Consider the following 25,340-nt stretch of genomic DNA (forward strand, 5'->3'; position numbering starts at 1 on the left):
TTAACCATCTACAACAAATGTGCATCTTATTCACCGATAGTCGGGCAAATTACATGGTCTGGTTCGGCAATTATCAACTACCACACTACAAGACATCAAATTGTAAAATAAAAATGGAACTTTCACCCATCCAAATGGTCATTGTAGGTTACAATGAATTTTCACAGGTAAGCAAATTATGCAACAATGTTCTACTTTAGTCTCTGTTTCTCCGGATAATGTTATATGTAGATATATTGGATTGTCTTCTTATCACTGGAACTTCCCGGGCTCGTTGAGGCTGCCTCTGATACAGTTACTGTCTCCATTCTGTTGGGAGCAGCAGGGCTGGACGTCGTAACTCCCGCCTCGACGCTGGCAAGTTCAATTCAGCAAGGCCCATCTGATGTCTAAGAGCCTAGGGTCTGGGTTCCGGTCGTAGGCTGGCGGGGCATTCCCTGGCAAATACCATGGCCTCCAGCAGATCCCTCAGCGGTTGCGGGGTAGAAGGTGCTCTCCTTCGGGCGACGGCCTCCAAGGCCTCAAGCGTCCTCGTCTGCTCGTCGTTCTCCTGGGTAGAGACTGACTCTGGCAGATGAGGCTGCACTATGCGACTACTAGTGAGAGAAAAGTTCGTTAATCCATCAAATATGGGTTGCAGCATGAAGGCCTCGGAATAAAACTGGCAGTTCGTGTCCTCATATAGGACACCAGTCCCTACTAATTCATTATTGGAACTTTTAGTGGTGCCATTTCTTTTACATGTTCGGGTGACTACAGTGGACGAGAGCAGACTGTACAGCAAGGTCCTGCCTTGTGAATGAAAGGAAGGGTAGCTTCAAATATGGTAGTTAAGCCATGTTTACATAATTAAAAGTCTGCCGTCGTCCGTTCTCGGTGACTGCAATGTAAAAAGTCTCTGGTTCCATTTGTATAAATCATTTCAATATTTTTTAGTACGTGGGTAGGGGGAATACTCCTACACAAGGTCATAACTCGAGCTACTGTGGCTAGTCCAAAGGTGTTCTGTGAAGCAATATCATCCACCCTTTTTAAATAGGTTACTTGTTTTGTTCTGTTTTTCTTTTACGACGTGAACAGCTTCACCATCTTGCCTTTATATTCCCTTTATAATATTATGAATGTCTTGCACCTGTTCTGCTGTTGCGACCCCGAACAAAACTTGAGGATTTCGCCTCCAAAATTTATCAAGCCCCTCTTTCGACGGTGGTTCAATGCAACATCGCTTGGTGTGGGCAGTGGCCTTTCAAAAGTGTTCAATTTTCTGTTTACTCTAGCTTCTCCCAATCGATCAAATTTCTCACATTTACTCCTTGGCATGCCCATCAACCCTCTGTTTGCAATCTTGTCTCCTCCAAGCATTCCACATGCCCATCCCATCGGAGTCTCCTAGGTTTCACTAACCTCACTGTGCTAGCTGGCCTGTGCAATTCTCATCGCTCCTAGTTGTGTAATATTCTAAATTCCTCAGTTATTTCATCCTTCCTATGTCCAAGTATCCTTCACCGATAGTTATTTTGAAATTGAGATCAAACCCATGATATTTTACTCGCCGAAAACGCTAACCTCTGGAATATCCTTTCGACTGGAAATGGCTCTTTTGTGACTGTATGTTACACGTTTATTTCGCACCTGTTAGCAGAGGGCGCCATGTGAAAATGAGGTCCAGGTTAGGTTGCATGTCGGTATTTCCGAAAAGTGACGCATAATAAGATTGGGATATGTGAGTCGCTTTCGCAGTGGTCTAGAACGGCAGATAACCGTCCCATGTACTGGCTACTCTCTGGCAAGAAATCGGCCGAGAGAATAAAAGCGTAGACGTTTTGTTTACGACGGTACACAACGAATCCAACGAGACCAAGTGCCATCTGTTTCGCGTCAGTTACACATGCCACTGACGTGGAGAAGGAAACCTGGAAAAGCCGTTGTCACTTATCTCCTTCCGGGGAGTGGTCGTAAATTGTATCGTGGGAGATCAATGCCCTCCCCATGTGAGTTTGTGACTTCATCACTAACAACAGATGGACAGAGCGGGGTGTCGAGCTCTGCTCCCTCAGGGTCGAGTTCCACCTCGGCCTCTCCTTCTGTGGCGTCCGCTGGGACATCGCTCCGGGGCATCCCTACTCCGCAATGAATACCTAGGGTTTACCTGGTCTGCGACTGTCCTATACCTGGGTTCGATAATGTCGGCTTAGTTCCCACTCGGAGTCCCGTCCTTCATCCCTGTCTGACCCAACCGAGTCCGTATCTTCACGATCATTACCGGGGTTGGATTGCGGGGGCAGTCCTTCCGCCTTGAGCCTAGATTCCCATAACATCCTTTCATTTTATTCACATTTACCCCAATTTCTCTCCCCTGAGGAAGCCTCACGACATAGTTCAAATCAGATAGCCTTCGAACCACTTCATAAGGACCCCTCAACCTTATTCGAAACTTCAGACAGGTTTGTCTGCCCTCATTCATCTTTCTCAGATACACCATTTCCCTGGGTTGAAAGGTCACTAATTTCGTTCCCTTGTCGTATTGTTTCCTTTGTTTCTCCCGTTCGATCTGATTATTTTCCCTCACCACATCATAGGCTTCCTTCAACCTGTGAGCCAATGTATCGATATGCCCTTGAACCGGGTCCAGGTTCAAGTCCGGTTTCCTGGTTACAAATTTTGAAGTTATCAAATCGTCCTCCATAGGCAAGTAGACATTATAAAATTCAATTTGAAATGTGCAACAAATTGAAGGATATATATTTATGTGTCTCTGAGTTTATGTTGGCATGACTGTGTCACAACACGCGTATGCTTCGTAGTAAGATTGTATTATTTGGAGCCAAGTGTGACTAAGTAGACTTGGTTAAGTTAATGGTGGGTTTTATTAACTGGCTATTCTTCCTTACACCTCAAATATGAATGTTTTGGTGGAAAGTAATGTTTTCTTGTGTTATAGTCCTGTTAATATCTGACTGAAGTCATTCAAATGTTTCTTCAGCCATAGTATGACATATGATTCTTGAAGGATGTTGTGACTTTGAATGATAGAGGATGTTATGGTCTATTTTAAGACTTAATTAGTTAACTTCTCATAGATGTAAATTCACAAAAAATTTCTTTTGTTTTTGTAATTTATTGGTGTGTTTACTACTAAAAATTACTGAAATGCACTGTTTAAGTTAGACCATATTTTTCTGTCTGCCTGTCCACAATTAATGTTCAAGAACTGCTGAACAGATTTCTCCAAAATGTAATATTGGGAAATTGTCTTAAAATTTGTCAGCACCTTTCAATTGTTGTTTGTTTCGGACAATATTAACAGGCACTTTGCACATGGTAGTGAGTGGATGTGGAATTCCTCATCCATTCACAATGGCCAAAGGTAAAATTATAGTCATTAGAATTGTTATGTTGTGTATATATTTCCTAACTTGTTTGTGATCAATTTCTTTGGTGGTTCTCTCATAGGTTTGATTACATGTATTTTTTCCATTGTTCCTGGTCTCTTCTTTGTTCAGTCAGTATTTTGAAAACTTGATTGTGCATACAAATTAAACTTTTCTCCTTTACAGAAAATGTAAATATCCTTGGGTCAGATGACGCCACAACATGCATCATTGTTCTCCATCATTCAGGTAAGTGTTTAAATTATACGTTGCAGTAACTGTCATACTGCAGCTCAACATATTAGACAGTATAATATGGAGTAAAATAGACAGCGGAATTCACCATAAATCTGTCAGTGCCCCAAACATATTTATACTGATCTGAAAATCTGATGTATTGGAACCTGTCCTTTTTGAGATGAATCCAGTTCACATCCTGGTGAGACCAGTACTAGATGCTGAGGAATAAATTAATGCTGTGCATTTCATTGTTTATGTAATTGTCTTTAGTTAGTGTATCTGGCACAGTCAATTTAGCAGAAACTTTATGTAGTTACAAATTGATACCAACATCCAGCTTCTCCTGTTGAGAATGTCTGTCTCTTCACCTGACCGCTCTTCATTCTTGGTCTTCCAGTATGTTGTCTTGAAGGCATAGTTAAAGAATGATGACTGGCTGTCATTACAGGATCAGGAGCTGTGGCAGTAGCGCATTTAGATGGTGCTGGAACAGATGAGGGTGTTATGAACGTGATTCATAGAGTCCAGGAATTAGCCCTGGGTTATCCTGAGGGACATCTAGAATTGCAGCTCATTGGTGGTTTTTTCAGATAGCCATAATTATTCAGAAGGGTTGTTCCACAGTATCATGTGTAAGTCATTATTTATTTTCCTTTGGAACAGTTGCATATGTGTTGCTTGCCATATACAGTCTGCTTTAGATTTCAAAGGCAAATTGTCAGTGATCACATTAACATATCCAAATTGAATGAAGTTCTTAACATGCATCCTCCCATATGAAGCTATGCAGAGATATAGAAGGCTGTATGAGGGTCACCCCAAAAATAATGCCTACCTTTTTAGGCACATTAAAATCCCTATAGCGAGCCGATTAAAATCACTGTAAATCCATTTGTATTTATATGTGTAACAACTTGAGGAAATCTGAACAGATTATTTAAAAAATTTAGTATTGTGAATTTAAAAAAAATTGTTGAGCAAGTTCAGTTTTGGTTTGAAGTGAACATTGATAATGGTCACTGTATATTTTCTAAGAAAGATGTGATTACAATTGAAATTTGTGGTTCTTATCACATTTTAAGCAAGGAGATGTGATAAAATTTTTGAATGTGAAGTGATAAGATCCAATAGAGATGAATTTGTATAGAGATGATGGTGATGTTTGTGTGCATACAATAGAAAGATTGGTACAAAGCTCGGGGTCCGCAGTGGCCGCCTGGTCTGAGGCGTGGGCCTTGTGCCGCTTGGTTGCTGCGACCGTGGGTTCGAATCCCACTCAAGCCATAGATGTTTGTCCGCGTTTTTCTGTGTTGTGCTGTCCTGTGTACAGGTAGAGGCCTTGTGATGGGCCGATCCCTCGTCCAAGGAGTTCTACCGAATGTCTATAGATCAAGCCAACGAAAAGTTGGGACCCGCAGTGCTCAGGCACTTGAAGAACGGGTCGTTCCCAGTATCCCCAACATCCAGGTACAAAGCTCAAATTGGTAACAACTTGGACCTGAATTATAATTAATATTAATTTTATCATTAAATAACCAGATCTGAAATAAGTAGAGTACCTGATAGTGGTCATATGAAAGTCCAATGTATTGTAAATAATTCATCTAAAGAAATTATAAGGTTGTGTTAACAGAGAGTTGTAATATTTTTAATCACTTTTTGTTTCTATGGCATAGAACACAGACTTCTTTCTGTTTCTTTATTTCAGCATCTAAAACATAAAGAGAAGTGTTGGTAAATATCTGGTAGAACATTTCTTCAGCAAGTAGCATATAAATGTTACTGTTTAAAGAACATGTTAAAATTGATTGCTTTTATTTATAGTTCAGCTGTTTTTCTGATCAGATCAGTGTTGACTTTGTACCAGCCAATATATTACTTAATTCTCATGACTTTATCACTATAATTTCCTTAATTGCATAATAGTCCTTCATTTTTCTGACAGAATATGCTGAAATTATATAGATAAAACTATGTTAGAACAGAATAGAGAAACGAATTTTCTTTTGACTTATAGGAACAGAAGTTTAGTAAAACCACTAAAGGTATGGCCTAATACGTGACAGGATTATGATGATGGTGATTTGATAACAATATTTCTTTCTGTTTTGGAGTTACTAGATTTGTTAGGGTTTAAATGCATTGTGACTGCCTTTTTTACCCCAGAATGAAAACTGATTTCTTTTCATGTTTATGAACTTGGCAGGAGGTCAGAAAGAGGGCCTCATGTTATCATTATGTACAGTGCACCTGACTACATCATGATAGCCACGATTGTGCGTCAAGGAGAAAAGAAGGACAGTAGAAGTTAATGTACAGTGGAAGCATTATGTTATATAGAAAATGTGAGATCATGAAGTGTTGTTAGACTTTTATGTATTCCATCATAATATACTAGCCAAAGTACATGTTGGCTTGACTTTTTATTTATAAAATGCAGAACCACTCTTTTCAGGAATGAAATAACAGATTTTACATAACACTGCAAAAGAAACTGGATATACTGCATTAAAAGAATGAGGATCAGAAAAATATAATTAATATGTCAGTTCAGAGAAGGGAATTAGTGATGTTGACCCCTAAAGTGTTCGAAGCTTTTTTTGATTTTAATTTTGATGTATCCTGTAATTTGATTTGTTTGCTGATGTGGTATGCCTCTAAATCATGATAGATCCAAATATCTTTTTATACTTATTTTGCTAATGCAGTATTAAATAATCCACTAATCTGTTAGGCAGCCAGTCATGTATGTGGCTCCAATGTGTGACATTCAGAAAGCCTTAATGTACTTAATTAAATGTAAGTGAAGTTGCATAATATATAAAGCAAAAATCTTATTTAAATATTTTGGAATATCTCGAGATATTCCAAAAGCAGGGAAACTTGTGAATTAGAAGAGTCTGAACGTTTTTGTATTTTAGGCAGTGTTCTGATTAACACAGATACTTCCTTTCAGATAAAAGAAATTACTCACTACATGGCCAATATAGTATTATGCTCTACAAGTCACACCCATCTCTCTCCCTAGCCACCAGGTAAGGACTTTGATTAAGGAGCGGTAAATCTAACTTACTAAATAAGACTCCAATTACAAAAGCTACATTATTAATATTTAATTATAAAATACATTTCACTGACCCATTAACTAGCTCGAACCAGACCAAGTATCTCACCTACAGTCGCAGTAGAACAAAACAAGTACTCACCCAGACCACACACCACAGTGAGCACGAGCGACACAGATTCCAGTAGCAACCTTTCTTATTCGCGAGAGCCCTTTTTTAGTACCAATCCTTCAATTTTATACAGATCAAAAGACGCGCAGTTATGACGTGGTTCACGGGAACCACCCTGGAATCGGCGTTTCTCACTGGTCAATTGGATTCGTAATTCCCCTAACCACACTATGGAAGTCACGTATGCATTATTTCCCAAGAAAACACAGAACTTGGACGCTGACTCCTGCGGTAGGAAGAGTGGTTGGTTTAATCCGACTTCTCCGGACTTCCTTCCAGTCATTCTGTATATTGCGTAACACTGTGAAATCCCAAGATTTCTGAAACAAGTCCTACCCAGGGGTGCAAATACATGGCAAGGGGCCACTGGCACAACAATAGTTATGATCAAAATCACAAGTATATATTTGATTTCACTAGTGTGGTCTACTAGGTTATGTCCCTGAAGATAAACATGATATGTTCAAAATTATGTGGAGTAACATATTATCTCCAATTTCAAGGTAGAATATTGAAGTGATATATTATTCCAAAACCATACAACCATTTACAAGACTGCTCAGCATCCTAACCTAGAGGACCACAATCCACACTGTCGCCACTCTGAAAACCTAAAGGTTCATACAAAAACTGCTGATTTAGCTGACTGAATTAATTGAAGAGTTTGCCCACAACAAAAATGTGTTATAAATACCAGATTAAGGAATCAAAGTTTGTATTATGTGGATATTTAAGGTTCTCACAGTGGTGGGTATGAAGATGACTGTCTCCTGGGTTGTTGCACCATGTAATGTTGTAGACATCTACCAGTGTTCCAGAGGTATTTGCTGCCTCCATCATCAGGGTGATCATTGTGATGATAAAAGCAGCAAGCACCTCTGAAACACTGATAAACTTCTAGCAGACTACATGGTGTAACAACCCAGATGATCGCCGTCTTTGTACTTGTATTATCTTTGTTAAACCAGCGTCTGTGAACTATGCTCAATCTTTAACTCCAATATTAGCCGTGCATCACAGCATACTCACTGTCCAGTTGACCATTCATCAGAGTAATGTACCTCTGAACCATTAAACCCCAGGTACAAGGTTTGAAGTTCCCTTTTCTCCTACAATAAAGAATAAGTGGTTACTATTCAGACAGTCATATGTTATAATTGTTACAGATTCCTTCCATAAGCAGTTAGTAGAGATTGATTTGATGCTTGCCTGTGTGGGAGAACTGAACACTACAATTCGTGGTGGTGTTCATTGGTCAATACTTTACGGAGTTGGTGAGTTGAACAGAAAACAGTCCATCTTTTTTATTGCTCATTATGTCCAGTTGCAGATAGTTAAATTACTTTCTCTTACGCTCAGCAGAATATAGGAATAATCAAAATCTTGGTAATACTCAAGTATATCCAAAGTACCAATAATAGAAGCATAACCATCATCATATTGCATGCTTCAAGGATATGTCAGAATCATACAGAGTTGCAGCATGCATGCATATAGGAGCCCAGGTGATTGAAGACAGCTCAGAACGTCCAGCATAGCAAAGCTAACAACATTGGGGTGATTTAGAAGCCATTCGGTAATGTAGGTTAAGTCCTTATTTTGCCATGAAGCATGAAATTTGGTGTTGCATCCTCTAAAATATGTGATAACAGGTAAGAGGCTGCAGGATATGAAGAAAAGTGAAAACATTTGGATAATCAGTTCATACAAATGTCTTTGTTACTGTCTTTTTTACATTTTATAAGAAAGCACAGAATGTCTGTTCCCTTTTCTCATTTATATTGGAATTTTTAATCAAGTATGACCCAAAATGATATATTTTGTTCTTGTGTTTATATCAAGTCCATTCAGTACAGTGCTTGACAAGCTAATAATAGTCACTAATCTCATCAAGAAATTCCACACTTTTTATGGAACCTGATGGTTCATTACGTTGTTGCAAGAGCCTGTAATTGATCCCTGTTCTGAATCCCGTGAATCCACTCCATATCCTCATGCCTTACTTTTCTGAGTTTCATTTTAATGGTATACTTACACCTACATCTTGGTCTCTCAGTGGTCTCTTCCCTTTAGATAACCAACTTAAATTCTGTATGTGTTTCTCATAGCTCCCATCCATGCTACATGCCTTGCCTGTCTCATCCTACCTGATTTGGTCACCCTAATAATACTTAGAGGAGAGTACAAATTATGAAGCTCATCATTTGTGTAATTTTCTCCATCCTGTTATTTTCTCTTCTTGAAATCCAAATATTCTCCCTAGCTCCCTGTTCTCATGCCTCCTTGGTGTTGTTTTTATACACTGCCATTATGTGTTTGTAGGTGTGAATGTTCCCAGCAACATTTCCAGACAAGGGCCGTGATTAGGCTCTTCGCGGTGCGCAACACCTTACTGGTGGACAGCAGGTGATATAAGACTGGCACTCTGAACTTCCTGTCTTGTAATGTTCATCATTACATATGTATTTTAAGAAGGGAGATTAATCCTGTGATATAAAATTCCAGTCAGTGAAGAACTGATTTTGATTTTGCTATAATTTATATAACAATTAAATTGACACTTCATCTACTTAAAGCAGGTTTTTGTACCCATTCTGTCAGTTGTGAGATATTATACCATCAGCTTGTAAATTCCTATGTTTTAAATATTAATGTTTTATTTTCTTTTAGATTTTGGATGTGTATGATTGTCAGCTGGGATTGTTACGAATTGGACCATTTAATTATGACCCTCTGTGAGGTGTTGACCTCTGGTTAGAGTAGACAGACGATTTCATTTTGCAGCATTTGTCCACAGCACCAGAGGTAGAGCCACCTCATTTTGTCATGAAGGTAATGATCAGTTTCACCTCTAGTGGAATGTGTATGTTTAGCTTAATTTAAAATATAGTGTATTTGAATTACAGTGGTATAAAGCAGTGATTATGGAGCCATCCACTTAATTTTGAAGAGAATTTCTTTCCCAATACGAGACTGCATTCAGAAAATAAACAGATTAACAGAAGGACAAGTGACATCACATTGTATATCAGTTGTATTTATAATTTTTACTGTTTGCACATTCAAATTGTCATATGCCATACAGTTCAAAAGTGGTATTAAATTTCTCTTAATTTCTTTATACAACATTTTAACTGTTAATAGCATAGTTTTAAACTGTCTGAAGTAGAAGACGTACGTCTTTGTACTCACCATCATGAGAACCTCAGACCTTACATTTGAATTTGATCTAGCAGAAATGACAGGAGCATTATCAAGTGATAATAAATCAAAGTACTGAAAGATTAAGTATTAGATATCTATAGGCTAAGTAATAAAATATGGATTACTAACTGGAATTAACCTTTATTCTACTGTAATAAGGGATTTGCTGCCAGCCAGACTTAAACTCCAAAGGTTAATATTTGAGTGATAGGCTATTGTAATATGAGGTTAATTGGATCAAGTATGTAAGACATAACACACGGACCGTAAAGATTAATAGCTTGTATTATGCTGACAGGTGCGGGCAACATTGAAGTACATCCAAGACCATCCATTCCCAGATGTGACAGTGTTCCAAGATAAGCGGCCACTCTACTACCGGAGGGATGAAAACAGTGGAACGTGGGTTCCGATACAATGTTGAAACACTAGTGTAGGAATCTGGACACTCTTGGCTAAGGTTATTACTTTTGGGAAAGTAGAATGTCCATTACCCAGAAATAATTTTCATAGTAAATAAACTTATGAGCACACAGATATTGACTGATCTAATACTGTTTCTTGATATGGTATTTAAGCTGTTAATGCAATTAAAATGTGTTTAACGTGATCATATATTTGCAGTCATGTGAAATATAAAACATGTTGAGTCACAATGTATTTCACATTTATATTTGCAAATTGAATTAAATACCATTTTTACAGAATATGACATTGTACATGATTAAGAATGAAGCCAAAATTGTATGCATAGTGTAGGATATAGGGATATAATGCATAATGAAAGTATAATTTTATTAATTTTTATACTTTGCATTCTGATTCTAAGAAGGTATTATCAGTGCAGAATATTCTACTCCAAAGCCTTGTAGCCAGATACATTTTTTGTTAGTTCATTTGCACAGTTGATTCAGAGCTAGATGCCAAATAAATATCGTATATCATGTATGAACCTTGTCCTCTGTTACAGAAGGAGAGTTATTCATAGTTTCGGCATTTGTCCTTTATGCCCCATTTTTATTTTTATTTGAATGTTATAGTAGAAAAGTGGCATAACATAAAACATGAATAGCTGCTTTTTAATTAACCAGTGTGGCAAATCATTTTGAATTTTATTAATTACTGGTGTTTTTTCCCCCTGTCCAAAGTTTGAACGGCTGTATTCAGCAGTACCAACACATTTTCTCTCCTTTTAAATTTATCACCAGCATGCAGAAGAACCCCAATTGATTCTGACCATGTTCTTGTAAATGACCCATAAACTTTAACTTATATCTTTCTATGTGTGTTTGTATCTGACAGGAGATATATCAGGATTTTCACAAAGAACTAGGGGTTTCTGGAAAATGCTAAACAAATGTTTTAAGCTAAGATACGATTTAGAAGTGCAATTCACAAAGAGTCGACTGCATCGTGATCTCATGGCATGCAGTGATGCAGAACTGGTTACAAGTTTTGTATATTCTCAAAAGAAACAGCTACTATTTCCTTAAAAATCATAAAACAGATTTTTTAAAGTTGGAGCTGAGTGTTTAAATGATATTCATATATAAAATAAAACAAGTGATATGACAATTACATCTACTAATCTGAATGACACTAATTTTAAAATGCATCAACATATATATAACTGGGTTGTTTCAATTTCCAATCTTTGTGCAATGCACATACACGCAGTCTACATCTACCAGACTACGTGGCGCAACAATCCAGAAGACACCAATCTTCAGTCTATGGAAGTTAAACACAAAGCATGACATGATGCTATGTGAAGAATGGCATATTTTGGAAAATGCATCAAAATTCATGATACTGTGTTATTCCAACTAAAAATAAAATATACCTATCACACTGAACATTTTTAATAAGCACACTTTTTATTGCTTGGAGGTTCGTGAAAATGTATGCCTGATGATACAAAGGTACTAAAAAGCAGCAACACAACAGCACATCATAAAGTCAATTGACTTCTGATACAGCATTTCTGTACTAAGATACAAATATGATGGGTGTGTTTATTTAATTTATTATTTGTGCACAGATATACTGATATTTTAATGCCAGTCCATCTCCAACAAGAATGATGATCTTTTAAAGATCAAAATACATTATGTTTGTAATAAACACTTCTCAGCTTGTGTGCATTGTTACATGAACATAAGAAAAGAGTGCATGAAGCCCACCATCCAAAAGTCTGTTTTGAGGTCTCAAGATTTTGGGCCATAGTGTATGGTAAATTTTTCCTTTCTTAACATAGACATTTTGTAAGATAGACGGTTTCAGGTCAGAAATTGTTTCTGTTAACTTGGCATTTAATATTGATAAGCTTTTGTATCAAAAACATTGGATATCTTTTGATCTCACAGTTTAAGTTTGGCTGTTTTTGTTTGTTGACTGAGTTAATGCGGACCATAGGGAAATAGATAGAGTGAACTGGATGCAGCTAGATCAGGATAGAGTCCAGTGGTGGGCTTTTGTGAACATGATGATAAACCTATAACTTTCATAAAGGAAGTGGGCTATTCTTTGATGAGCCGAGTATACAGTCAACCTTTCAAAGAATTTCCTAGGTTCTCTTGTAAAGGATCTTCCTTGATAAATTATATAATTTTTGAAATCAATACATTATTGTCTTTGATCATCAAAAGATGGCGAAAGCCGATATATTCCTTTGTATCATCAAATCTAGGAGTTATACATAGCACATTGTTTCTTCACGATTTATCTTGCTTGCAGCAGTGAAAGGTTGGCCTAATAAGCGCCTAGTAAGGATGAGATTAGGCAACAGCAAATGTCAGAGAGCAATTTAGTATGGGCAAACGGGAGGTGCGTAGTTTCCGAGACTGATAAAGTACACTTAGACAGAGACAGAACTACACATACAGATGGAGATATAACAAGATGAAATGTACCAAATGGCTACTGTACAGTGTTGTATCAGGCCGAGAACTGCCATTAGTGAGACAGAATTAGGCCCATTCCCATTACACTATTAGAAGCTGGATAAAGACTTGTGGTAACTTGAGCGACTGGTAGAGACACCTACATGCTCCTTAATGAAAAAACATAGGCGTATCTCCTCAACATAACATTTATTCACTGACTACTACCTAATTCTGTTCTTATTGGTCTTATTAACAACACAAACGAATTGCGATATAATGTGTACACTTTCTTTAGGTTTCACATAAACACAAAACCATGCGTTCTAAACATTGTTTTTTCTTCTTTACTGATTTAGTTGTTTATTGGAAACTGGTGACAGAAAAGTGTAGACTCAGAGGGCCCTGACTTTTTATTGCAAACTGATAAATAAATGTGATATGTGTTGGCTGGTGATCATGGTTTAAAAATCACTATTTTTAGTTACTGCAACCCTTTTGCTTTTTACTGTCAATTTTTGTGTTCAAGGACTTAGAACAATATAGACATGTAACACCCAGCTGGTGGAAAAACAATTCCAGTTAAAAAAAAATTTCCAACGAGAATTTCCACATTCACTTCTTGTGATGATTAAAACTGGGAACCTGAAATGGGGAGAGGGTGGTTAGGTGGATTGGTATAGAATAGTAGTTTACTTTATTACCGACTGGCTATCGAGGTCTACATTCAATTTTGGTTTACCAATGTCCCTATAGGAGCTCTACAAGATGGAAGTAGATGGCAGTACAGTCAAAACGCGTTGAAGAAGACCAACATTCATCTGTTATGATGTGCGCTGCTGTGTTTAACTAATAAATGTGTATGTTTCGTATATGTTTGTTATGATTCTGATACCCCGAATATTTGAATACGTGTTTTATTCCTAACAATAAATAATTCACGTACTTACGTTGGTTGAAGTTGTCATCTTTGAAAATTATTGAATACTTTGATAGGTTATGATCATGTTTCGAGTATAGTGCTGTTGGATTCGTAATATATGTATAATTGTTTCGTAAATTCAGTCATTTGAGAATTACACGGATAAGACATTCGTCAAGCATAAATAAACGTAAGGCCATGAATTCATCGGATGATGAAGTGCCTGAGCTGGTACCAGCAATATTCAGTCTCAGTCCCAGTAACCATTATTACAGGTTATCTTGATGCTGGAAAGACAACTTTACTAAATTATATTCTTGTATGTAGTATTTTGTAAAATTTAAGATGACTTTTAATAGAAGGTTAATTTTAAAAATGTAGAGAGCTTGCTGTTTCTTACTTCTGCAAACAACATTAAGAATTCCATCAGTTCTGACATGTAGTACTATAATTCCTTGTCTTTATTTAACCCAGTATATTATTTTTGTATTTTCACCAAACACTATTTCACTGCCTCAAGTATTTTTGGTAGCAAGAGCATGACAGTGAATAAATAGTGGAACAATGACTAGTTCAAATCAGCACAGTGGCTCTGAGACTGGTTTACTGTTGAATTTAATTTTGTTGAACTACATAGTTTATGGAATCTACTGTGACTAGGACGGGTCCAAGATAAATGTTTCTTTAACAAAATCACCTATTTTTGAGAAAAAGGCCATCTTTGTCTCCCTACCATCATCATCATCAAAACGTCTGGTCCAGTGACAGGCATCGTATAACTAATATTAGCAATCAGAAGGAATACAAAATAAGTACAAATCAGTTAGTTCTTCTAATTTGTGTCAGACCAACAAAATTTATGCAGCTATAAAACAGTGTCACTTACCACAGAAGACAAGAAGTGTGATTCCTCTTCCTTAGCTTCTGTTCAACCTTCAATATCTTTTTCACTCTCCACCTTGAGACATCATTAGGAGTTGTTAACAGATGTATTAATTTGCAGACAGCAACAGCCTATAAAGAAAATGAGTAGAAAACATACAAGACTAAGCAGGACCTCAGAAAAACTGCTACTTGTAGGGAAAATGATTAGTTAACATTGCACAGTCAATCAAACACCACAACAGCTCACAAAACACTTGTATTATTTATTGTATTGTCTACGCTACATCTAGCCTGGCAAACAGTACTGTTTCATTTCAACATCTTGCTTACAAAGCTTTGCTGAAAGGCAAATGACCTCTTTCCTTGCTAAGTCAATTGCTGTTGACAACAGCCTTCAGAACAGTGTGGGGACACAGATAATATTGTTTTATGATGTTTCTCACTTGTTAAAACATGTCTGGAATAGAACCTGTTGTTTTTTATATCCACACTGTTGGATTACACACATCAGAGAAATTGATAACTGATTTGTACCAGTTCTGAAATTAGTAATTTAAGTTCATGGTTCAAATACCATTCTGTTCATAGGTTCAATTCAGGTTTGTCAAAATTGTGCAGTTCAATTTTTCATTTATGGTTCAGTTCAGAGACATGTTTAGAACTGTAGCAATATTGTACCTTGTAAATAAAGGTAACAAAAGTGAAGTTAACCTGAATGCTTATAGTAACTATGAAATGTATAAATAATTAAAATACACATTACCAATCTCTCATTTTCAAGAAGCAAATAAAAATGATGATAAAATGATGGATTGGCACTTCATCTCTTAAACCAAACTTAATCAAACCTGTAACAAAATAAGTGAAGACAGATAAATATAATATTTTTCAATAAAATATCTTGACAATCAAATCCTACTAACTTCATAATTGTTAACTGGCAAGTTTAAATTATTATTTTTTGCCTCAACTATATGATACCCTTCTCCACTCTTAATGCAAAACTTGTGGGGAATCGTCTGGCCTTCTTCTCCTTGCAGTTTAACACCGATACAACAGCTCAAATAAAACTCTGTGTAGATGTTAACACCATTAGTGCTTAGTCTACAATCACACTTTTTAGTTTCCTTAAACCAATAATACAAATTTAACTGACAAACACCTGAGGTGGAAAGATGATTATGTCATTACCCATGATCCACTGCAAATGCACAATGTCATTATACTTTATAACATAAGTGCCCATGAGAACACCGAGGTCCACAGTGATGTGTGAACATGAAATGTGGTGTAAAGAACTCTGATTTCAGTATATTCCAAAGAGTATAACCTTACAATCTTCTCTCTTTGTGGCAAGACTGAATTGTCTGGTTGCCATGATATCAGACCAATGTCTATGGTAAAACATTTAATATAATGTAAAGAATGCATTTGTAACTTTTGTGTACTCTATAAAGTGCACCTTTCCAACCTTGTATTACATTCAGTTTCTTTTAATTCCTCAACCCTCTGCTCTATCATCTTAATAAATAAAAACACTGAATCCAGCAATGATTCAAGAGTGTATTACTCACTTATAATCCATTCTAATGCTGACTTAACACTTCCAATTGGTGCAGTACAGAAATAAGTGAATATCCACTGAAGCAAATTTAAAGCTGCTTTGGATGACACCATTTTATGTGGCACAATGCATTCCAACAGTCCTTGAAACTTAACAGATGCTAAAAGAAAGAAATAACATTTATTATTTTTTAAATAAACAAAATGTTCCAATCACTAGCACAATTAATCAGTTGTCTAAATCTTCATACATACAATCAGATTTATTACTTCCCACAACAAAGTGACTGTTATAATTAATTTTGTTTTTCAAGTGGTGTAAAGGTTCAGAGCACTGTCACAGCTGTACAGCAACAGCAAACTCCACAACAAATTGCACTTGCCATCACTGCAGTCCAAATACTATGTGAAGAGCAAGCCCTTGTCAATCTAATGCTTCTGATTCATCATCCAATTCACCTCCAATGCATTCAATCCCATTTCTAAGCAAAGGGGTACCTTTTCCCCTACCTGTAAGAAAGAAAGGCCCATTTAATAAAAATCAAACATGTGCACACAGTACTATAATGGGAAAAGCAAATGAAGCACTTATGATGACCTAATAGAAAGGTGCTCAGTATGTAGGGATCAAGTTATTTAGTACTAGCATTAGATGATTAAATGATACTAAAGTGTTTAAACCAGCAAAGAAAGATTATCTTTTATCTTACTCCTACTCTGTAGAATTTACTTAAATTTAAACTAATTAAATGTACATTCTTTTTGTACATAGTTGTAACAACTATGTAGTTATATTTGTATTGGCATTTAACTGTATGATGTGCTGATTTTAATATTCTGCATTCCACATCCTTGCTTGGCTTGTACCATGACATATTTCTAGAATGCAACAAATTATTTTCTTTAATTACAACATAAATACCTTGAACACCTGCTTACACTTATCTAAGACCCTAGCGAGTACTACAAGAGTCAACATAGAATTGTGATCAGAGCATTGTAAACAAAGCTCTTCCTTCAGTAATTTCTCCTTGTATGCAAATAGTTCAAACTTCAACATAATATCTTCCTTGTCAGAAGAAATGATAACTAGTTTACATTGGAGACCTTTTGGCACACTGACTCTCTTAGGTCTGTTGTTTCATCAAGTTTTCATAAAGATCTTGGTAAAGTGAAATATATTTCGTACCTGTGGCCCACTTGTAAAAATCCGTCGTGTGCTGTGAATTGCCAATCATCGTTTCTGTATAACAATTTCATTATCTTTACCAGAACTATCGGCATGCTCTCCGAAATGGACCCGATGTTGCTCTGCAAATTTCAACGAAAGGCATTAAAACTTGCACCTCGAATACAGGTGTATATTCATTCAATTCTAAAAGAATCAATGTCATATATATTTACCTTTGTCTGACACGATTGCTTATATTTGTCAATGTAAGAACGAAAAGTGACTATAAAAGTCGTCCTTGCTGCATACCTTATTAAACTTGCATTTTTTTAACAGGTAACCTCATTTACTCTTAACAATTATATTAATTAGAGTCTGAAGAAAACCATTTCATATTAAGTTTATTATTGGTCAAAGAATATATTTGAATAAATACAAAGCATGAAATTGGTATCACAGACTAGGTTTTATCTTCGATAACATGCTTGGTTACCTTCGTTTCTGATGTTCCGTGACCACTCTATTTATAGCGTGTGTGTAACCAACCTCCTTCTCGAAGGTATCACCACCTTGTCGAAGGCAATCTGCCGGGTGAGGAGGCTTGCGTGCTCAAATGACCCTTAGGGCTATGCCGGCCTGAGCTTCGGCTCATGGTAGGGTCACCCAAGCCGGACAGGTCTAAGGAGATGCGCTAGACTAAGAGTGATACCCTGGTCCTCCAGGTTGGGGGTTGGGTGTAGGGCTAACAACCTTTCACCTTTAAAAAAAATATGTGTTACGAAAAAATCAACCAAGCCTCGGATCAGGACGGACTCTTTGGCACGACCACGGCAATTGAAAAAGGACATGAGATTTGGTACCTGGAACATTAGGAGCCTCTATAGGGCTGGGGCACTGAAATCAGTGTGTAGGGAATTAGGGAATTATAAGTTAGACTTAGTGGCAGTGCAGGAAGTGCGATGGGAGGGGGAGGGCACGATCCCAGTGGACAATTTTACATTTTTCTATGGAAAGGGGAATGACAATCATCAGCTAGGGACGGGTTTTTTTTGTTCATAGCAGAATTAGGGCAGCAGTTAAGAGAGTAGAATTTGTTAGTGACAGGTTGTCTTACGTAATTTTGGAAGGACGTTGGTGCGACATCATTGTCCTTAATGTTCATGCCCCAACTGAAGACAAAAGCGATGATATCAAGGATAGCTTTTATGAAGAATTGGAATCAGTATTTGATACATTTGGCAAGTATCACATGAAAATTCTGCTAGGAGATTTCAATGCAAAAATTGGGAGGGAGGATGTCTTCAAACCCACAATAGGCAGCGAGAGTCTCCATGCACTTAGTAATGATAATGGCGTCAGAGCAGTGACCTTCGCTACGTCAAAAGATTTAATTGTAAAAAGTACAAAATTTCCACACCGTGATGTTCATAAATACACTTGGACTTCCCCAGATGGCAGAACACACAATCAAATAGATCATGTTTTAGTAGATAAGAGAAGGCAGACAAATGTAATTGATGTGAGATCATTCAGAGGAGCAGATTGCGACACTGATCATTATCTGGTGGTAGCAAAAGTGAGGGAGCGGCTTTCAGTAAGTAGACGAACTAAACAAAATTTTGACACAGAAAGATTTGATTTGAAAAAATTAAGTGAGGGAGAGGCAAAGGAACAATATCAAGTTGAAATTTCGAATAGGTTTCAAATTTTAGAGACAAATGAGGATAATGAAAGTGTGGACATCAACAGGGAGTGGGAAAATGTCAGAAACTGCATCAAAATTTCAGCAAAAGAGAAACTAGGATACTACAGGAGAAAGCAAAATAAACCGTGGTTTGATGAAGAATGTTCAAAATTAATAGATCGAAGGAAGCAAACAAAATTTCAATGGTTGCAGAACCCAAACAAAACAAATGCGGATAATCTATGTAACGTGAGACGTGAGGCTAGTAGAACCTTTAGGACTAAGAAAAGGGAATACCTGAAGGGCAAAATTGCTGAACTTGAGACAAATAATAAGGAAAAAAACATCAGAGACCTGTACAGAGGCATTAATAACTTTAAGAAAGGATATCAACCCCAGACTAATTTGGTAAAGGATGATAGTGGCAATTTGCTTGCAGATCCAATAAAAATTGTGAATAGGTGGAAAAATTTCTTTAGCGAGCTCTTAAATGTTCATAATACTGGTGATATTAGACAGATTAAAATGCATACAGCTGAACTGTTGGTGCCAGAACCTAGCTTAGATGAAGTGGAACTAGCCATTGGGAAGTTGAAAAGTTATAAATCTCCAGGAATTGATCAGATTCCGGCCGAATTAATTAAAGCAGGTGGCAAAGGGTTGCATATGAGGATCCATAAGCTTATTCAGTTAATTTGGGATAAGGAAGAGATGCCACATCAATGGAAGGAATCCATAATTATTCCTATTTATAAGAAGGGGGACAAGACTGAGTGTGGTAATTACCGAGGAATATCGCTGCTATCAACCTCATACAAAATTCTATCCAACATTCTTTTGGCAAGATTAACCCCATATGCGAATGAAACTATTGGGGATCATCAGTGTGGGTTCAGACGAAACAGATCAACGATTGATCAGATCTTTTGCATTCGTCAGATACTAGAGAAAAAATGGGAGTTCGGTGGGACTGTACATCAGTTATTTATAGATTTCAAAAAAGCCTATGACTCTGTGAAGAGAGAAGTGCTATATAATATTCTTATTGAATTTGGTATACCAAAGAAGCTAGTGGGTCTAATAAAAATGTGCTTAAATGAAACCTGTAGCAAAATTCGAGTAGGTAAATATGTATCTGAGACATTCCTCATCAAGAACGGTCTAAAACAAGGAGATGCTTTGTCTCCCTTGCTCTTTAACTTTGCGCTAGAATACGCCATCAGGAAGGTCCAAGGTAGGCAGGAGGGTTTGCAATTGAACGGGACACATCAGCTATTGGCATATGCTGATGATGTTAATTTATTGGGGGACGATATAAATACAATACAGAGGAACGCAGAAGTTTTACTAGAGGCTGGTAGACAAGTGGGGCTGGAAGTAAATTCAGAAAAAACTAAGTACATGTTAGTATCTCGTCATCAGAAGACAGGCGGGCAAAATTATCTTAGGGTAGCTAATAAATCCTTTGAAAGGGTTACAAAGTTCAAATATTTGGGAACAACAATAACAAATCAAAATGATACTTGTGAGGAAGTTAGGAGGAGACTAAATTCCGGAAATGCTTGCTACTTCTCAGTCCAAAATATTTTGTCTTCCCGTCTGATTTCTAAGAACCTGAAAATTAAAGTATACAAAACAATAATCTTGCCTGTTGTTTTGTATGGGTGCGAAACATGGTCTCTCACTCAGAGGGAGGAACACAGATTGCAGGTGTTTGAGAATCGGGTGTTGAGGAGGATATTTGGGCCTAAGAGGGAAGACGATGGGGCGTGGAGAAAACTGCACAATGACGAGCTTAAAAATCTGTACTGCTCCCCCAGTATTGTGAGGGTGATTAAGTCGAGAAGAGTGAGATGGGCGGGACATGTAGCGCGCATGGATGGGACAAGAGGTGTGCACCGGGTACTGGTTGGGAAACCTGAAGGGAAGAGACCGCTGGGGAGACCTAGACGTAGATGGGAGGATAATCTCAGGCGGGATCTATGGGAGATAGGAGTTGAAGGAAACTGGATTTTGTTGGCCCAGGACAGGGTCCGGTGGAGGGCTTTGGTTAATTCGGTGATGAACCTTCGGGTTCGGTAAGCCATCTAGTTAGTTAGTTAGTTAGTGTAACCAACCTTGTCAGTAGTTTACCAACGATAACAGGGGACGATTTCCGTGCTTTGTTCATTCTGGTGGGCAATATGATCTGCAACAAGAGAAGCTAAAGTTTCTAATTAAATTTAGGTCGTATCCAACTATATCATATTAACGTATCCGATTTAAGACATTTTAAATCAATAATAAACTATAGAGATTTACCAGGATGTCATCGCTTATGGAAAAGACGAAATCGGAAGTACATGCGTCTTCAGGTAGCAGTTCTTTATATACTAACCTTTGTGTTTAAAGTGTTCGTATGGTGTAAAAGAAAAATGCTTCAATCGAATGTGAAAGGTTTATTTAATTTGATGTCATGTCTAAGTTTGTTAGCGGCATTGTTCTTACGTAGCAGACCTGTGTATGATTATCATTTTGACATGAAATTATTTTATTTCAGAAAATAGTGGAGTGAATGTTGAAGACAATTTACCAGATGTAAGTAATAAACCACGTAGGAATGACACAAAGCTGTTGAAATATTGCTATTTAAGTAGAAGGTGAACTTTTTTTAAGCCAGAAGTAATGAATAAATAATTAAACTTTCAAGAAGAATGGTCATTACATATTTCTGTAGCTCAGGTATGGAATTATGTAGTATTGTGTAGGCGTGAAGGTATAATTTATGTACTGTATGTTTGTGAATTTATTTGAAACGGTTCATTACTTTATGGTCCAGACTGGCCGTGGGGCCCACCCAGCCTCCTATTCAATGGGTACCAGCATCCTTTCCTGGGGGTTAAAACGCTGCTGGGGCGTGATGCTGATCACTCACCCCTATGTAGTGCTGAGGTCAAGAATGAGTAAGAGCTATACCACCTCTCCCCCTAAGCGCCTACATGGTGCATAGTGTGACAGCTTTACTTTTGCTCTTTACTCATAACTTTATGTGAAATCTTTATTTAGTCTCTTTGAAAAGAAATTTATAATAGTTTGAATTGCACTTCTGTGTGTGTGTGTGTGTATATATATATATATAGTATTTTTTATGAATTCTTCCACATTGTATTGTCATTTGACTAACTTATGGATAAATTGTAAACGTTATGTAAATTTAATACTTAGACCCCTTTTCCAAGAAATGGCCGATGAAGAAAAGACTTACGGTTTCTTCATGCAAGACATTGCTACAGCTCACACAGCTGATAGGTCGATGTTAGCATTAAGAGAAGTGTTTGGTGAACAAGTTATCGATCAGTGGCCTCCGCGTTCCCCAGACTTGAACACGTGCGATTTTTACTTATGGGGCATGCTGAAGAACAAAGTTTATATAAACAATCCGCACACTGTAGAAGAACTTAAAGAAAATATTCGACAATTGATTTCGGCAATTTCCCAAGAAGAGCTTCGTTGAGTATTTCGAAACATGTTAACGAGATGTGAAGCTTGCTTGCAAGCACAAGGAAGTCACTTTGAACATCTTTTGTGATGTAAGGTAAGAACAATTAATGTAATAACATGTATCATTGATGAGAAATATTCGTAGTTCGCTGTTACTAGCGGCACTGATACAGATTCGCCGATCACCCACCGAAGAACGAGCATAACTCCCGCACACATCAACAGAGCGCCGACCGATTACGCAATCCAAGCACGACTGCAGCCTCATAAATTGTAGTCATCCTGTCAGTGGAATCATTTTCTGTACTTGATATGGTGTTGATAAATAAAAGAAGAAGCTATTTCCTGAAGTAATCTTAATTTTATGAGATTGTTGTAAATCTTTGTGTTGAGTGAGCTAGATTTTGGAAAAATGCTTTGCCATTACATATTTGTTACACTCTTAAATAATTAAGCGTTTTGTCATTCAGGGTGATTTATTGCAGTCTAGACTATACCAGTCTGAAAACAAGAAAGATACAATTTATTTTCATGTTGTAGATTATTTTTTTCTTTTTCTTCACAGGTCATATTTGTGGAGGACCGTGGAGAGAAGAGATCTCTTCCAATTGATTCTGATGGTGAGTTGTGTTTTATTTCTGTCAGCCAAAGGAATGTATTGTGCTTCAAAGTAGATATAATATGTGTTCTGTAACAAAGGAGAGACTTTCCTGGCTGACAGCAAGGCTTGGCTGTCTTCATGTACCTCTACATAATCTACTGTTTATTTTAGGAGCTGGTCCTGCCAGAAAGAGGAAAAAGAAATGTGAGACTCAGTCACAGCCAAAGAATTCTTTGTGTGTACTTAATGAGCTACGTCCAGGACTTACATACAACACAGTGAGCATGAGCGGACCCGTCCATGCTCCAACATTCACAATTTCTGTTGAGGTATACTGTAAACCTTTTACTGATGGGCTGTAAATCTTCTGTTATGTTCTTGGGCCACATCCTGTGTATGATTCTAAGTCTGTGGGGTATCATGACATATCTTAGATCAAATAAGGGTTGTAAGTGTATGAATATATTGAATGAATTACCTTGATTGCCAGAACTGAATCTATATCCTTATGTGAATGAAGGGCCATGGGAAAATTTTAACACAACATTCTTGTAACAATACTTAATCAGCATGTGATTCATGTATGTATAAATTAGTATTGAACACTGCAGAAATTTACACCTTAGCAAAAGCAAGAAAATTAAGTTGTTTTTTGTTCATACATAACAGAAAAGTTTGTTTTTCTCACACTGTACCTTGCTACATTTTCAGATACATTTTATGTACTTTGATAGAAAACTACGTTCAACAAAACTAAAGTATTTTTATTGTTAGAAGGACTGGTTTTCTGAAAAATGAAATGCAGGCTGTGCAGTTACTTAAAAATGTTGTCTGAAAACAGTTGTAGACAAACGTTACAAAATGTAAATATCACAAACATCAGCAGAGAGCTCTTCCCCAAAATATTGTACATGTGGCAAACCAATAATAATAGAATTACCAGCCAACAGAAACATACTCGTGCAAGTAGTGTCGGTAATCTGTAATTTTCCTAGTATCCAGGAAAATGTCTCTTTTGTGCTATGTCTGTAAGTTTATGGGGTTTGGTATTTGTTACTTCTCCCTGAAGGACCAGTTGTCTTCATAGTTTTTTTATGAACAGTTATGTTATTAAGATCAAACTGATGCTATTGACTGAAAATCAAAATATTTCTATCATGATTTCTAGTACAGTTGTACTGCACCAATTTTGTGTACAGTTTAGACATTGAATTAGTATTAGCAGCCTCAGAAGTGTGGTCTTTTGGTTCCTAGTATCATAAAACACTCCCATGTGGCACCAGTGTTTGCAAATACCTCTTCCATTTGGTTAGATCAGACATATGCTTCTGAAATGCAGCATCCATACTTTTTTATGTAATAAAGATCTAGAACCAAAGGGTTATGTGAGCATCCCTCAAGAACTGTGCATATTTATTACATTGTTAAAAGTGTATGTCAAACCAGGAGAATTTTTAAAACTAAATTTTTTCCTTTTAATACAAACTCATTCATTACTGTTTTTTGCTGTAAATTAGTAAGTTTATTTTTTTTTCTGTTAATATTGTTTCCAGTACACACACTGACTTTTGCACCTGCATTTTTAGGTGAATGGTCAGGTTTTTGAAGGGCAAGGACGATCTAAGAAGTTGGCCAAGCATGCTGCGGCCGAGGCTGCCGTCCGTACTTTTGTGCAGTTCAGGAATGCTCCTGAGGCCCAGCAAGCAATGAATATGCATTCTGCAGACCTGGACATTACAAGTGACATAACAGAACCTGAAGGCTCACTTTTTAATGTTTTTCAACCACTGGACAGCAACAATAGTACAACTTCAGGGGATGTGAATAATACAGAAACTGCCCTTGTGTCTCAAGCACCTATAGTTCAGAGCAGTAATGGTGGACCCTTCCATCCGATGCTTCCTCCAGCATGTTACAACATTGCTCCAAGGTTGCCTATTCATCCAGGAGACAAGAATCCTGTCATGCTTCTTAACGAACTCCGGCCAGGGATTAAGTTTGACTGTGTTTCAGAAGACAGTGAACCACATGCCAGGTTTACTATGTCTGTAACTATTGATGCCGAAAGATTTGAAGGAACGGGTGAGTTTTTAGATCTGAA

At 37.2% G+C, this 25,340-nt stretch overlaps 2 protein-coding genes, 1 long non-coding RNA gene and 1 pseudogene across 12 annotated transcripts in view; 2 read left to right on the forward strand and 2 right to left on the reverse strand.

The window, feature by feature from the left end:
• On the reverse strand, positions 1-21,294 carry LOC110836065 (uncharacterized). 7 transcript variants are annotated; one of them, XR_015533977.1, is made up of 7 exons: positions 17,708-17,961; positions 17,493-17,614; positions 16,315-16,464; positions 15,504-15,588; positions 14,742-14,869; positions 7,877-7,956; positions 1-596 (listed from the first exon to the last, which is right to left on the reverse strand). XR_015533977.1 is itself a non-coding variant. In XM_087344446.1 (6 exons), the coding sequence occupies exons 3-6, from the start codon at positions 17,539-17,541 to the stop codon at positions 14,848-14,850; spliced, it is 306 nt and encodes a 101-aa protein (XP_087200572.1). In that variant the 5' UTR covers positions 17,542-17,614; positions 17,968-18,020; positions 21,276-21,294; the 3' UTR covers positions 6,700-14,847. The 7 variants fall into 7 exon arrangements, 2 of the variants coding, with proteins under 2 accessions (XP_087200572.1, XP_021932586.1); XR_015533978.1 differs by lacking the exon at positions 7,877-7,956; XR_015533976.1 differs by lacking the exon at positions 1-596 and having other exon boundaries at positions 6,700-7,956.
• On the forward strand, positions 3,527-8,515 carry LOC147874637 (protein N-terminal asparagine amidohydrolase-like; annotated as a pseudogene). Its single transcript, XR_015533872.1, has 3 exons — positions 3,527-3,620; positions 4,060-4,243; positions 8,014-8,515. The product of XR_015533872.1 is annotated as a protein N-terminal asparagine amidohydrolase-like (transcript).
• Positions 16,724-17,459, reverse strand: LOC147874638 (uncharacterized). The gene is made up of 2 exons (XR_015533979.1): positions 17,226-17,459; positions 16,724-16,813 (listed from the first exon to the last, which is right to left on the reverse strand). It is a non-coding gene; the product is annotated as an uncharacterized LOC147874638 (long non-coding RNA).
• Positions 21,271-25,340, forward strand: part of LOC110836064 (double-stranded RNA-specific editase 1) — a 23,752-nt gene continuing 19,682 nt past the window's right edge. For 2 of the 3 annotated variants that reach the window (XR_002545148.2, XM_022076891.2), the window contains exons 1-5: positions 21,271-21,512; positions 21,698-21,735; positions 23,204-23,258; positions 23,411-23,568; positions 24,826-25,321. Coding sequence is in view for 2 of the 3 variants with exons in the window: in XM_022076891.2 (XP_021932583.2) it covers positions 21,464-21,512; positions 21,698-21,735; positions 23,204-23,258; positions 23,411-23,568; positions 24,826-25,321 (796 nt within the window). In the remaining variant the exon portion in view is untranslated. Of the gene's footprint in view, positions 21,513-21,697; positions 21,736-22,376; positions 22,733-23,203; positions 23,259-23,410; positions 23,569-24,825; positions 25,322-25,340 lie in introns of all 3 variants that reach the window. The other variant, XM_087344442.1, reaches the window with a different exon arrangement.

Source organism: Zootermopsis nevadensis, unplaced genomic scaffold, assembly GCF_977971745.1.
Source record: "Zootermopsis nevadensis isolate Lab colony 2312 unplaced genomic scaffold, Znev_1.0 Znev_ptg000007l, whole genome shotgun sequence".
In the NCBI taxonomy this organism is placed as follows: Eukaryota; Metazoa; Arthropoda; class Insecta; order Blattodea; family Termopsidae; genus Zootermopsis; species Zootermopsis nevadensis.

What these genes read in the sequence shown, in the direction of transcription:
- LOC110836065 (XM_087344446.1), bottom strand. Translation starts at nt 17,541, where the DNA reads ATGATTGGCAATTCACAGCACACGACGGATTTTTACAAGTGGGCCACA. An exon ending in AGCATTAGAATGGATTATAA is followed by an intron (nt 15,589 to 16,314) that starts GTGAGTAATACA and finishes ATTTTGTTACAG; the next exon opens with GTTTGATTAAGTTTGGTTTA. An exon ending in TTCTTGAAAATGAGAGATTG is followed by an intron (nt 14,870 to 15,503) that starts GTAATGTGTATT and finishes TTTTCTTTATAG; the next exon opens with GCTGTTGCTGTCTGCAAATT.